This window comes from Garra rufa, chromosome 11 (assembly GCF_049309525.1).
Source record: "Garra rufa chromosome 11, GarRuf1.0, whole genome shotgun sequence".
In the NCBI taxonomy this organism is placed as follows: domain Eukaryota; kingdom Metazoa; phylum Chordata; class Actinopteri; order Cypriniformes; family Cyprinidae; genus Garra; species Garra rufa.
Genome location: NC_133371.1, coordinates 36,433,422 through 36,447,736, shown reverse-complemented (window position 1 = coordinate 36,447,736; position 14,315 = coordinate 36,433,422). Strand labels below are relative to the sequence as shown.

The following is a 14,315-nucleotide window of genomic DNA, read 5'->3' as shown; positions in this document are numbered from 1 at the left end:
AACCCTCATGACCTGTCCTCAACATCACCCTCAGTAACCATGGAGGTACAATCTGTACTCTCTGAGAAACGTGGAATAATTGAATAGACTGCAATGCTTGCATAATAAGTGAAGGTAGGCATTCCTGTCTGGCAGAGGCAAAGGTGACCGAAAGCGTGTGGATTTGCATCCAGCGTAATGAGCATTTTAGCTGCACTCCCTGGCAGAATCATGATGGCAAAAACCCCTCATAATTGCTTTTGCGGCAGGGAGCCTCATGACCTGTCATTTGATTGTCCATTACGGCTGTATTTTCCTGCACATTGAGTCAAATTGAATAAAAGGTGTCCGGGTCTGTGGTGGTGGTGGGGGGTGTTAAATCCCAAAGGCCGCGCTGGGCCGTAATAGCTCTATCACAGACACACGGCAGGGCCATGTGAAGAACATAATGAGCATCAGGCACATGGATGAGACGCACGGCGGGTTCACGGCCTAGCCGAATGGGCAGCGGTGAAGGGGAGCGTAATGGGGCTGGGGTGCAGCCTTCATCACTGTGGATGAAACTGAGATGCACCACTACCCAGCGTTCCCTTCTATAGATTGGATATTTTCAGTCTGAATTCTCTCCAGATGCTTCTCTAAACATTGAGCTGGAACAGTTCAAACCATTTGAACTGTTGCATTATTAAAGGAAGTGCACACGGAAACCTCATTCTTTAAAGTGAACCAATCAGATGCAGGAGTCGCAGACCACAATGCCAGTGTTGTTGCAAAAATGTGTTTCATTTGGGTTTTGGTTTTGTGTAGATTTTTGTTTACAAGACCATCTGCTGTGCCTTTATTATAGTTTGTTTTCCCCACCATTGTGTTGTAGAAGCTCTAAGGTAGCTTTTTTTCTCACGTCTGCATCGAAAACCTCAGAGCTGCAAGTTATGTAGCAGTTTTTCTAAAGAAACACTGGTCAACTGTGACACCAGCAGGTAAAGTTACTCTTGCCTCCCCTGAGCCCATTGAGTTTTAACAGACCTCCTAAAGCATGTGGTGAGTTTGGTGGGGGGTAATTTAGAATAAATGAGGGAAAGTCATGTGAGAGGAGGCAATGATGGTTATGATTAACTATGATTGGTTTAAGCGTTAAATCCCGCCTCTTGTGTTCATGTGTGTTCCATGTTCGCAAATCTGTCTGAATGAACAATATAATAACATTAATGGGAAGAAATAAAAAAGTAAGTGAACAATTCACACACTTAGATATAACCACTTTGTTACAACAAAAGACTTAAAATGGCATGAAAACATGATCTGTGGCTGTTTTAGTGAGCAATCAGCTTGAAATTAAAGGTACATCTCCACTTCTATGACTAGGGTTTACTGGGCTCTGGGCATGAAACTGCATACAGTTGAGGTCAGAAGTTTACATACACCTTGGAGAATCTGCAAAATGTTAATTATTTTGCCAGAATAAGAGGGATCATACAAAGTGAATGTTATTTTTTATTTAGTACTGCCCTGAATAAGATATTTCACATTAACCGCGTTTATATATAGTCCACAAGAGACAATGATAGTTGAATTTATAAAAATGACCCTGGTGATTCTTAATATGGTGTTGTTACCTGAATGATCCACAATTGTTGTTGTTTTTTACTGACAGTTGTTCATGAGTCCCATGTTTGTCCTGAACAGTTAAACTGCCTGCTGTTTTTCAGAAAAATTCTTCAGGTCCCACAAATTCTTTTTTTTTTTTTTTTTTAAGCATTTTTGTGTATTTGAACCCTTTCCAACAGTGACTGTATGATATTTGGATCCATCCAACTGAGGGACTCGTATGCAAGTATTACAGAAGGTTCACTGATGCTCCAGAAGGAAAAAACAATGCATTAAGAGCTGGGGGCGAATACTTTTGGAATTTGAAGATCAGGGTAAATTTAACTTATTTTGTCATCTGGGAAACATGAAAGTAGCTTCTGTAGCTTCTGAAGGGCAGCACTAAATGAAATGAATATGATATTTAGGCACAATAAGAAAAATGTACACATCTTCATTCTGTTCAAAAGTTTTCAACCCCCAGCTCTTAATGCATCAGGTTTCCTTTTGGAGCATCAGTGAGTGTTTGAGCCTTCTGGAATAGTTGCATATGAGTCCCTCAGTTGTCCTCAGTGTGAAAAGATGGATCTCAAAATCATTCAGTCATTGTTGGAAAAGGTTCAAAAAATACACAAAAACGCTGAAAAACCAAAGAATTTGTGGAACCTAAATGATTTTTCTGAAGAACAGCGAGTAGTTTAACTGTTCAGCATGTAAACATATGTAAAATATCTATTTCAGATCAGTACTAAATAAAAAATAACATGCATTTTGTATGATCCCTCTTACCTCGGTCAAATAATTAACATTTTGCAGAGTCTGCAAGGTGTGTAAACTTCTGACCTCAACTGTTGTGAACCTCTGGTGTATAATAGAAAAGAAGTCTTTAACTTTAGGATAGGTTGAGATGTTCTCAAGGATGAACTTCACTTTTAGTCCCTGCAATCTGGTGAAATAGTTTCCTCAAAAAAAGGAGTGCATTCCTCCACATACAACTCACATTCAGGTCTGGCTCCATTCTGATACGAAGCACTCACTTCTCATGATCCATTCAGTTCCCAAAATATGAAGTCTATTGTGAATCTTCAGTTTTACTCAGAAATAAATCAATATGCCAGCTAAAATTGTCTAATTGTCAGACTTTTCCATGTCTGCAAAGACCTTGTGCTTGGAGCTGGGACAAATTCTCCTGTCAACTATTCAGACCATGACAAAGTATTGATTTTCTGCTCAGGTGATTTTAATTAGGCATTTTTAATTAGTTCGCCCATTGTTTGTCCTTCATTCTGCAGTTCAGGCATCGGCCAGGACTGTATCATTCATACAGCCAGCCCACAGTCTTCTGACATAGGCTGTCTCCAGTTGATAAGAGCACAATCAATGTCTGTGACACTCCCTGCAATTAGCTTCCCTAATTAACCATTTGGCCAAGGAAATAGTCACTGTGGGGGGCTGATTTCCGGGCTTGAAAGAAACCAGAGGTTTCATGAGTTTTACAATGCGAAATTGCCTAAAACGTAATTTCGTTAAACGAAAAAACACTATTTTTTGTTATAAATGCACATCGTTTTCTGAAATTAATGAATCTCTTTGAGGAAGCCAGAAAATTAAAAGCCATTATTCATTATTATGATTCACAAGCCCTCACAAAATGGCTGCTGTTCTATTTTTGGTTTTGATGCACAAATATCTATGGTTTTAAAAACGCGATTAGGTTTTCCAGCCTATCTGCACCTGTTCCACACTATCAGAAGACAATGCAAGATGAGACTCATTGTGTTAATGCAGTAACGGCACCCTTGAGCATCTCCTGTCTGAACACGCATATCTCTATCACTATCAATAACAATAAATAGCTCTTTCTGTGGAAACCTTGAGGGATGGCCGAGATAAGAAGCAACATTAGACGTTCCCAACTCGTAGGCAACATTCAACCTGTATTTTCCCATAGAACCAGAGGGGTACATTTACAAAGGGCCTAAAATGGAAAAGAGATATACAGTAATCTATAGAATATCCATTTTGAAATAACTGTTATATATGAGATATGATACAGTTGAGAAGCTTGGGGCTGGGAAGATTTTTTTTAAATGTATTTAAAAGAAGCCCCTTATGCTCACCGAGGCTGCAGCTATTTTTAAAAAAATACAAAAATATTACATTTTAAAATAACTTTTTCATTTTAAAATATGTTCAAATGTATTTTATTCATGTGACGGCAAGGCTGAATTTTCAGCAGCTATATCTCCAGTCTTCAGTGCCACATGATCCTATAGAATTATCATTTTATCATTTTAACGTTTTTTATTTTTTGTTTTTTAAGATTTTGTTACCGTGTTGGGTTGCCATTGGATGTTCAATGGGCTTTACATGATCCTGGAGCAAGGTATAAGGGTCTTTTCTAGCAAAATGATTGGCCATTTACTAATAAAAGAATCACATTTATATACTTTTTAACCACAGATGCTCATCTTGCACTAGCTTGACTTCATGTATTACGTTAATCATGTTGGAAAGGTCACGTGACGTAAGACGGAAGTACCAACCCAGTGTTTACAAAGCAACAAAACATACAAAGATAAACAAAAAATTCAAAGAAAGTCAAATGGGATTGACAAAGTTAAAACAAGGATGTCTGATGATTTTAAAGTTGGAGGAGAGAATGAGAGTTTTTCGCCCTACCCTACCTTTTTAAACTGAAACACACAGATGAAGAACTAACCGCGTGTGACCTACAGCAAAACCATTTGAAGGATTAGTTCACTTCCAGAATAAAAATATACTCACCCTAGTGCCATCCAAGATGTTCACGTCTTTCTTTCTTCAGTCGAAAAGAAATTAAGATTTATGAGGAAAACATTCCAGGATTTTTCTCTATATAGTGGACTTCAATGGGGATCAACAGCTTGAAGGTCCAAATTGCAGTTTCAATGCAGCTTCAATGCAGCTTCAGCTGAGGAAAAAGGGTCTTATCTAGCGAAATGATCAGTCATTTTCTAAAAAAAAATAACATTTATATACTTCAACAAATGCTCGTCTTGCGGTTTAAAAAGATAGGGTAGGGTGAAAAAGTCCATCTCTTTTTTTGTAAAAGGTGTTTGACTTCCTTTGCAAGTTTGCTTTGTAAAAACTGGGTTGGTACTTCCATCTACATGACCTTTCTAATGTGTTCACGCTAGTGCAAAACGAGCATTTGTGGATAAAAAAAATATATAAATGTTATTCTTTTTTAGAAAATGGCAGATCGTTTTGCTAGATAAGACCATAATTCCTTGGAAAAGAGATATAACTTGCAGTTTCAATGCAGCTTCAAAGGGCTCTACACGATCCCAGCTGAGGAAAAAGGGTCTTATCTAGCGAAACGATTGGTCATTTTCCAGAAAACAAAACAAAACATTTTTATACTTTTAAACCACAAATGCTCGTCTTGCGGTTTAAAAAGATAGGGTAGGGTGAAAAAGTCCATCTCATTTTCTCCTCCAACTTCAAAATCGCCCAACATCATTGTTTTACCTTTTTTGTAAAAAAGTGTTTGACTTCCTTTGCAAGTTTGCTTTGTAAAAACTGGGTTGGTACTTCCATCTACATGACCTTTCTAATGTGTTCACGTATTACGTGAAGTCAAGCTAGTGCAAAACGAGCATTTGTTGATAAAAAATATATAAATTTTATTTTTTTTTAGAAAATAAAATTTCTTTTTTAGAAAATGGCCAATCGTTTTGCTAGATAAGAACCTTATTCCTTGCCTGGGATTGTGTTGAACCCTTTGAAGCTGCATTGAAACCGCAATTTGTACCTTGAAGTCCACTATATGGAGAAAAATCCTGGAATGTTTCCTCTAAAACCTTAATTTCATTTCGAATGAAGAAAGACATAGGGCTATAACTGATGTAATATCAGCTATATGCTTATCCAGCTATGCAAAAAATTCCTATCACATCCTCATATACACATATCATGGGCAGCTATCCGTAAACAGGAGGTTAAATGTCTAAAATTCAAGAACTGATTGATTGCCTGTCTCTTCTATGACGTGAATGAAGGCAGAAGCATAAATAAGGGAGACAGGCAGACGTGAAGAGGCAGGCTGCTTGTGCTCCAAGGCCTGCGAACACTTCACACACACTCACGCAAGAGAAATGAATCTCATTTGCTGAAAAGAGGCTGATATTAATACCAAGGGGCACAGAAATATGCAGGGAAATGAGTTGTTTTAGCAGGGTGCTCCTTTGAACACGGCAAGGCTTTTTTTGTCTCTCTCGAAATGAATTTGAAGGAAACGTTTGAGTATTTTTAGGTCAAAGCATTTCCGCGGAGACCGCGTTTCTTGTTTTATTAATTCCAACGGTACAGCCCTTTGGATTTTAATGATACGTTCTGTTACTTTTTAAGTGATTTTTTTTATATACTTAATGAGAATACATTAGGTTACTTGCATAGCGGAACGTGTTTGACGTCGCCATACGAGAACAAGCAAATATGCAATTAAATTCAGAGCGCGTCTGTTGTGAATTTAGAAACACGGTAACATCTGAAGCACATCTTGAACTCTAAAGAGGGCCAATAATCAACGTGTTTGAGGGCGAGGGGACTGTAAACATATTTAGACAAGGATTGAAGTTGCTTTTTTTCACCAGTGGCTCATGAGCTTTATGATGGGTGATCTTAGCTACGTGTTTAGGACACTTATTAAACCAAAAATATATGCTCGCAAGATGAAAGCGGACCGATTTTACCTTGTCTGACATATTCTTTCATTTGTACTGGGTTCATCTGAGCTCTTCTTTGACCACTTCAGACCAAAATTGCCTCAGTTGTTAATAAAGCAGCTTTCAGGCTCATACAGGAAGCTAGTGCGCATTGTGCACAATCTATCATAGGCATCAATCTTTGCACTGGGCTTTTGTTTGTTTGTTTGATGAAAGCATAAAAAAAGAATGAAAAAAGAAACTCAACCGAGACATGAAAAATTGGCTAGCCTGTCTACAGGGCCGTCTGACCTTGCTTTGTGATTTTAGAGGCATCAGTGTGCATTCAGTGGAGTTAAATTTAGTCATACTTGAGGTCCTTTCTGCAGCGATACGGCGAATAGTTCACATTCTCTCAAAGAAATTAGTGAAATAACACAGAGCCGTGCCAAAAGAATCAAAAAAGCCCATTTTATACTGAAACAAATGGCATAGAAAGGTAAATATTGATTGTGTTGTAGTTTTGAGCAGAGATGGAGTAAAACATGTTAGATATGCAGTGTTGGCAGTCTTACAAAAATTCTCCATGGTCACCATGGTTTACTTCCAGAACAAAGATTTCCAGATAATTTACTCACCCCCTTGTCATCCAAGATGTTCATGTCTTTCTTTCTTCAGTCATAAAGAAATTGTTATTTGAGAAAAACATTTCAGGATTTCTCTTCATATAGTGGACTTCTATGGTGCCCACGTGTTTGAACATGCAAATGCAGTTTAAATGCAGCTTCAAAGGGCTCTAAACGATCCCAGCCAAGGAAGAAAGGTCTTATCTAGTGAAACTGTCATTTTCTAAAAAAAAATTGACAATTTATGTATTTTTTTAATCTCAAATGCTCATCTTGTCTAGCTCTGCGTGAACTCTGTGTATTCTGGTTTAAGACAGTTAGGGCAGGTCAAAAAACTCCCATCTCATTTTCTTCTCCAACTTCAAAATCACCCTACATCGCTGTTTTCCCTTTCTTTATAAAGGGAATTTGATCTTCTTTGCACTTTCACTTTGTAAACACTTGGTCGGTGATTCTGCAGCGATGTAGGATGATTTTGAAGTTGGGGGAGAAAATGAGATGGGAGTTTTTCGACATACCCTAACTGTCTTGAACTGGGATACACCCGAGTACATGCAGAGCTACAGTAGACAAGACGAACATTTGAGGTTCAAAACATTATTATTACTGTTGATTTATTACTTTTTATAACTTCCCATTTGATATATTTGATATCTCAAATCATGATGTTTGTTATAGAGAGATGTGTGATTACTTTACAACATTAAAACTGAGCAAACAACCCCATTAATGTACATTTAAGGAGGGACCTTAGCCATGAGATCTGGAGATTATATAAGCAAAATAATATAATAGCTATAGCAACCATGCAGTGACTTCTTCTACTGTTTGAAGGAGCTTTCAGAATATTTGTCATTTTAAATGATTTTTTAAAACCCAAATCATCATGATAAACTATTGTAATTATGTGCCAAATATGGTTACTGTGGAAAATTTAGAGGACATTTAATTTGTTTATTTAGATCACATTATGAAAATTTCACAGGCAAAACATCCATTGACAATGCATTTCTGATCTCTTCTGAAACCAAGTGAAATATGCGTTGGAATTTTTTTTAGCCTTTTCAGATCTGAAATCATAGGATTTCGCTTATGAAATTTCACTTTAAACATGGACATATTTTTTTTCATATGACCAGCTCAAACAGAAGTAAAATCTAAACTGGGAACATTTTAGCCTCACATAAAACTTCTGATGGTGCAGATATGAAATTATTATATTTCTATTACCAAATTTTGGTGCAACTTTATGTAAATAATGCTGCACCTTAAAGAGATAGTTCACCCAAAAATGAAAATTACCCCATGATTTACTTACCCTCAAGCCATCCTAGGTGTATATAACTTTCTTCTTTCAGTCGGATGCAATTTGGGTTAAAAAATGTCCTGTCTCTTCCAAGCTTTATAATGGCAGTGAATGGCTGTTGAAATTTAAAAGTCTGTTAAAGTGGATCCATCTATCATAAAAAGTACTCCACACGGCTTCATGGGTTAATTTGTGTAAGAAAAATATTTATTTATAAAAGTAAAAACTATAATCTCTCTGTTGTATGCGTGTACACAAGAGAGTGGCGTTCCAGGGGATGACATGGAACATAGCGTAATCTCCGAGGGGAAACAACCAGTCTCCACTTGGCATAAATCGAAGTCCTACGTCTTCCACCGAAACGCCATTCTCTCGTGAACATGCGTACGACATTTAGCGGAAGCTAGAGATTGAGGTTTGTAGAGTTATAAATATGGATATTTTTCTTATACAAACGCATTGATTCACTTTAGAAGGTCTTTATTAATTCCTCTGAGCCATGTGGAGCACTTTTTATGATGGATGGATGCACTTTATTGGACTTCAAAATCTCAACACCCATTCACTGCCATTATAAAGCTTAGAAGAACCAGGACATTTTTTAATATAACTTTGATTGTATTTATCTGAAAGAAGAAAGTCATATACACCTAGGATGGTTTGAGGGTGAGTAAATCATGGGGCGATTTTAATTTTTGTGTGAACTATCCCTTTAATACACATCTGTGGGAAACAACTCTTACAAGTCTCGACGGTCTTAAATCTTAAAAAAAACCTCTCAGTCCATAGGGAGTCTGTTGTCAAAGAACATCACATACTACACCATCCAAACCACCTCGTCTGCTGCAGCAAGACAAAGTGCTGCCCCTCACAGTTTTTCATCACTGCCGTGTCACTCTACACTGAAACCACAATGACGGCCGACGAGAGCTGACAGTGTAGCCAGACAACAGGGAGGGCGGGCGCCTGTAAAGGATGTATCCAGCGTGCCAAAATCTGCCCCTTTTCTCGCCCCGCTGCATCCTCTCATCTGTGCAACGGATGCTTTTACTGGTTGAACAGAGTGACTTGAGAGCAGCTAGTCATTTATAATGCCCACATTGCATGTCTGGGGGCCTCAGAGGCAGAGGATGTGGGCAGAACCGTACGGGTGCTTGCTCACCGCCTGACCCCTATTTTCAAAGAGCCACACAGTGATAGACTGCTTAGCACTGCCTGCTGGGCTGTGTCTGCTTCCATTTCAGTTCAAACAAAGGCTTTTTGTGTATATATGTATGTATATATAGACAATTTTAGGATACTCGAAACACTTTGTGACCCTGGGCCACAAAACCAGTCATAAGGGATTCATACAGATACAAGCTGAAAAAATAAGCTTCCATTGATGTATGGTTTGTTAGGATGGGACAATATTTGGCCGAGATACAATTTGAAAATCAAGAATCTGAGGGTGTAAAAAAGTTGTCTAAATTAAGTTCTTAGCGATGCATATTACTAATCAAAAATTAAGTTTTAATAAATTTATGATAGAAAGTTTACAAAATATCTTCATGGAACACGATCTTTACATAATACCCTGATGATTTTTGGCATAAAAGAAAAATCGATCATTTTGACCCATTCAGTGTCTTTTTGACTAGTGCTACAAATACACCAGTGCTACTTAAGACTGGTTTTGTGGGCCAGGGTCACATTTGTCTATACTTAATTTGTATGATTTGCGATCTACTCATTTTCAAAAGACAAAACTATTGATCACAAAGAAAACAAATATAGTACAAAATAGCTTTGTTTAGATTGTTTTCATTGTTTTAAAAGCCATTTTATGTTGAGAAGAATGGATTGTGGTGTAAACCTGAAATGAATGCTGCTGTGCTGCCACCTGCTGGCCATATTTGTTAACTGTAGATATATTTTTTAGTGCAGGATCTGCGTTTTAACATGTTTGATTCTCTGTTTCAGGAGACTGCGGAATACACTAATGTCCAAGAGCTGAAGTATTTAGACATGGTCATATGTGAGTCGCTCAGACTCTACCCACCTGCGTTCAGGTATGACAGCTATTACTTCATAACCGGTTCAATCACATGCACAGAACCTCAAGCATGCAAGCATATTAATAACACCATTATGGCTCCTATGTGTTTTAAGACTTTAATTACTTGGAAAGACATCTAGTAGAAATAAAACAAAACGGTTTTGGGTGTTGCACTGCATTGCATTTTTCACTTTCAGAACAAAAATGTACAGATAATTTACTCACCTCCAAGATGTTCATGTCTTTCTTTCTTCAGCCATAAAGAAATTATGTTTCTGGAGGAAAACATTTTAGGATTTCTCTCCATATAGTGGACTTTTTTTGGAGTTTGAATTTCTAAAATTCAGTTTAAATGCAGCTTCACAGGGCTCTAAATGATCTTACCTAGAGAAACGATCAGTTATTTTCTAAAAGAAAATTAACAATTTATATACTTTTTAACCTCAAATGCACATCTTGCCTAGCTCTGTGATGTGTATGCATACTTTGTGTACTCTGGTTCAATACAGTAAGAGAAGGTCCAAAAACTCCCATCTCATTTTCTCCACCAACTTCAAAATCGCCCTACATGGATGTTTTCCATTTTTGTGTAAATGCCGTTGGACCTTGTTTGCATGTTCACTTTGTAAACCCTGGGTTGGCACTTCAGCGATGTAGGGCGATTTTGAAGTTGGAAATAAGAAAAGATAAGAAATAAGTTTTTCAACCTACCCTAACTGTATTGAACCAGAGTAAACAGAGTTCACCCAGAGTTAGACAAGACAAGCATTTGAAGTTTAAATATATATATGTATATATAAATTGGTTTAGCTAGATAAGACACTTCCTCCTCAACTGGGATTGTTTAGAGCCCCTTTAAGCTGCATTTAAACTGTGTTTCGGAAGTTCAAACTTACCATAGAAGTCCACTATGTGGAGAAAAATCCTAAAATATTAGCCCCAAAAAACATAATTTCTTCACGACTGAAGAAAGAAAGACATGAACATCTTAAATGATTAGGGGGTGAGTAAATAATCTGTAAATTTTTGTTCTGAAAGTGAACTTCTCCCTTAATGTGTGTTTTGTGTATTTGTCACAGGGTTGCACGAGAAGTTGATCAAGACAGTGTGGTGAACGGCCAGCTTCTACCTAAAGGTTCATCTCTGGAAATACCTGTAGGTTTCCTTCACTATGACCCAGAGTACTGGACTGAACCTGAGAAATTCATTCCGGAGAGGTTAGTTCACCCAAAAATCCCAAAAATCATATTATTGATTAGTCACACTCATGCCGTTCCAAACCTGTAAGACCTTCGTCTATCTTCGGAACACAAATTAAGATATCCTGGATAGACAGCAACGCAACTGGCACATTCAAGGCCCAGAAAGGTAGTAAGGGCATTGTTAAAATAGCCCATCAGTGGTCCAAAGCTACAAGAATATTTTTTTTTTGCACAAAGAAATCAAGCTGTAAACAGATCTTTCTTCATTCTGTTTATGTGCCTTCTGTGCGATGTGCTCACAATGAACTCTGTATTTGTCTCAGGTTCACTCCAGAAGCCAAAGCCAACCGGCACCCGTTTGTGTATCTGCCGTTTGGAGCGGGGCCACGCAGCTGTGTGGGCATGAGATTGGCCCAGCTGGAAATTAAAATGGCTCTGCTTCACATATTTAGGAGGTTTAACGTCGTGGCCTGCGAGGACACTGAGGTTTGTTATTGTTCCACTGAAATCTGGAGGTTTCCTTACATATGAAACAGATGAATAATTTTGTCTTTATGTTACAGGTTCCTCTGGAGTTGAAGTCGCACACCACCCTCGGACCTAAAAATGGTATTTTGGTCAAAATCACCAAGAGGGAGAATTTCGAGGATGAGTCCTAATGAAGTTAGGTGTCAGCTTGGACAGTCTGGTTCTAATCAAATTAAATTGAATGGATCTAAAATTGAATTTCTCTTATTCTGGAATCACCTGACACAACTAAGGCACAGATATGAGAAAAGCATCACATGGTAAACACAACATCTGTTCTAGTACATACTGTTGATATCAGTCTAGTGACACTATCTGCTTTTAAATTTCTCACCTCAGATCAAGAAGGAAACCACCTAGAGCTGACTATCAGCACAAATGTGCATTAAATTTGTTACTGAAGCTAATCAGTTCGTCCCTTAAAGGGATAGTTCACCCAAAAATTAAAACTCTGTCATTAATTGCACACCCTCGTGTCATTCCAAACCCTTCATTTATCTTCGGACCACAAATTATATTTTTTATGGTATTTTTATATGAAGATATTTTTGATGAAATCTGAGAGATAAAATCACTTTTGTTTTCTTTGCGCACAAAAAATATTCTCATAGCTACATAAAATTACGGTTGATCCACTGATGGTTAATATTGTCCTTACTACCTTTTTGGGCCTTAAATGTGTCAGTTGTTGCTGTCTAGGGGTCAGAAAGCTTTTGGATTTCATCAAAAAAAAAAAAAATTAAAAAAAATATTTGTGTTCAGAGGATGAATGAAGGTCTTAAAGGTTTGGAATGACATGAAGGTGAGTAATTAATAACAGAATTTTCATTTTTGGGTGAACTATCCCTTTAAATGTAAATGCAACAAACTATATGAAGGTAAACCAGTTTTGATTTAGATGTAAATGATTTGATAGAAGGAATTGAGACATATCTTGCCTTATTGCCAATGAGAAATTTGATCTTCTGATGATTTTACATACTTTATATTACATTAAGCTGCAATAAAGTCCCAGAATGATGTGATTTTCAAGGTTTTGGTTTTCAGAGTGTGCGGCCAGTTTAACGTGATTTTTTTACTCCGTTTATGAACTACATTTTCAAATGAATTGAAATCAAAAGTATTACAGATGACAATAAATGTGACCATTGACCACAAAACCAATCTTAAAACTGAATAAATAAGCTTTCCACTGATGGTTTGTTAGGATAGGACAATATATTTGGCTGAGATACAACTGTTTGAAAATCTGGGGCCTCATTTATAAAGACTTGCGTAGAAACCATCCTTGATTTTATCTAAGAACTTTTCTGATTTGATCGTAAGAGCGATTCAGAGAAACGAACGTACACACGAAATCCATGCGTACGCCAGTCATTCGGTTATAAATCACAAATGATCGTGGAATTGTGTGCAGCTGAATGTTCCGCCGTCGAAACGCCCCTGCTTAATTAATTAACATATAAAATGAGCTCATTCTTAAAGCAAAAACTCTGTGACAATGGCGAGTAAAAAGGAGCGCAAGAAATCAAATTATAGTGAGGCTGAACTATCTGCAATACCAGGCATTACCACAAGGAAACGGTCGTACGCCAAGCTGGAGTCTGACGTGGAGATAAGTACTTTTTATAAATCTGTACTTTGACGTGGATTTGATCGTACGAACACTCTAAGATCAAATCAGTGCGTAAGAAAGTTTTATAAATGAGGCCCCTGGAATCTGAGGGTGCATAATAAACCTACATTTTGAGAAAATGCATATTACTAATCAAAAATTAAGTTTTGATATATTTGTGGTAGGAAATTTACAAAAGATCTTAATGGAACATGATCTTGACTATCCTAATGATTTTAGGCATAAAAGAAAAATCTATAATTTTGACCCATACAATGTATTGCTTGCTATTAAAAATATACCTGTGCTACTTATGACTGGTTTTTTGGTCACTAATGGTTCACTAACAGTCGGAATATATGTATTTATCTTCAATTAGACATTTCATTTGATATCAAGCAACGTTTTGATATCAGAGGCTACTTTTTGCGAGCTTGATTTGATAAATAAAACCAACTTACTGTAAAAAAAAAAAAAAATGTACAGTTCTTGGCCAGAAAAGGCCCCCCAAGATCCATTTTCCAAGACTTCACTTCTCAGTTTAACCACTAGAGGTCACAGTGACTAGAGAATTTGTTGTCTGTGATTTCTTGGTAAATATCCTGCTTCCTCTTGGCTGTTTTTTAATCTGTGGTTTTGTTTTGGGTATTAAATGCTGCAATTCGTTCCCAAGTGTTTGTCAGACTTAGTTTATAACTGTGCTGTACTTTTCATATCAGTATTTTTCCAAAGGTCCAAGAATGTGC

The 14,315-nt window shown here is 37.3% G+C and overlaps 1 protein-coding gene across 1 annotated transcript in view; it reads left to right on the top strand.

Annotated features, from left to right (window-relative positions):
• Window positions 1–12,986, top strand: part of tbxas1 (thromboxane A synthase 1 (platelet)) — a 110,338-nt gene extending 97,352 nt beyond the window's left edge. Inside the window, exons 10-13 of the mRNA XM_073850199.1 lie at window positions 10,149–10,237; window positions 11,304–11,441; window positions 11,750–11,912; window positions 11,990–12,986. Coding sequence (XP_073706300.1) covers window positions 10,149–10,237; window positions 11,304–11,441; window positions 11,750–11,912; window positions 11,990–12,085 — 486 coding nt within the window. The 3' untranslated portion in view covers window positions 12,086–12,986. The remainder of the gene's footprint in view (window positions 1–10,148; window positions 10,238–11,303; window positions 11,442–11,749; window positions 11,913–11,989) is intronic.
• Window positions 12,987–14,315: the final 1,329 nt, after the last annotated feature.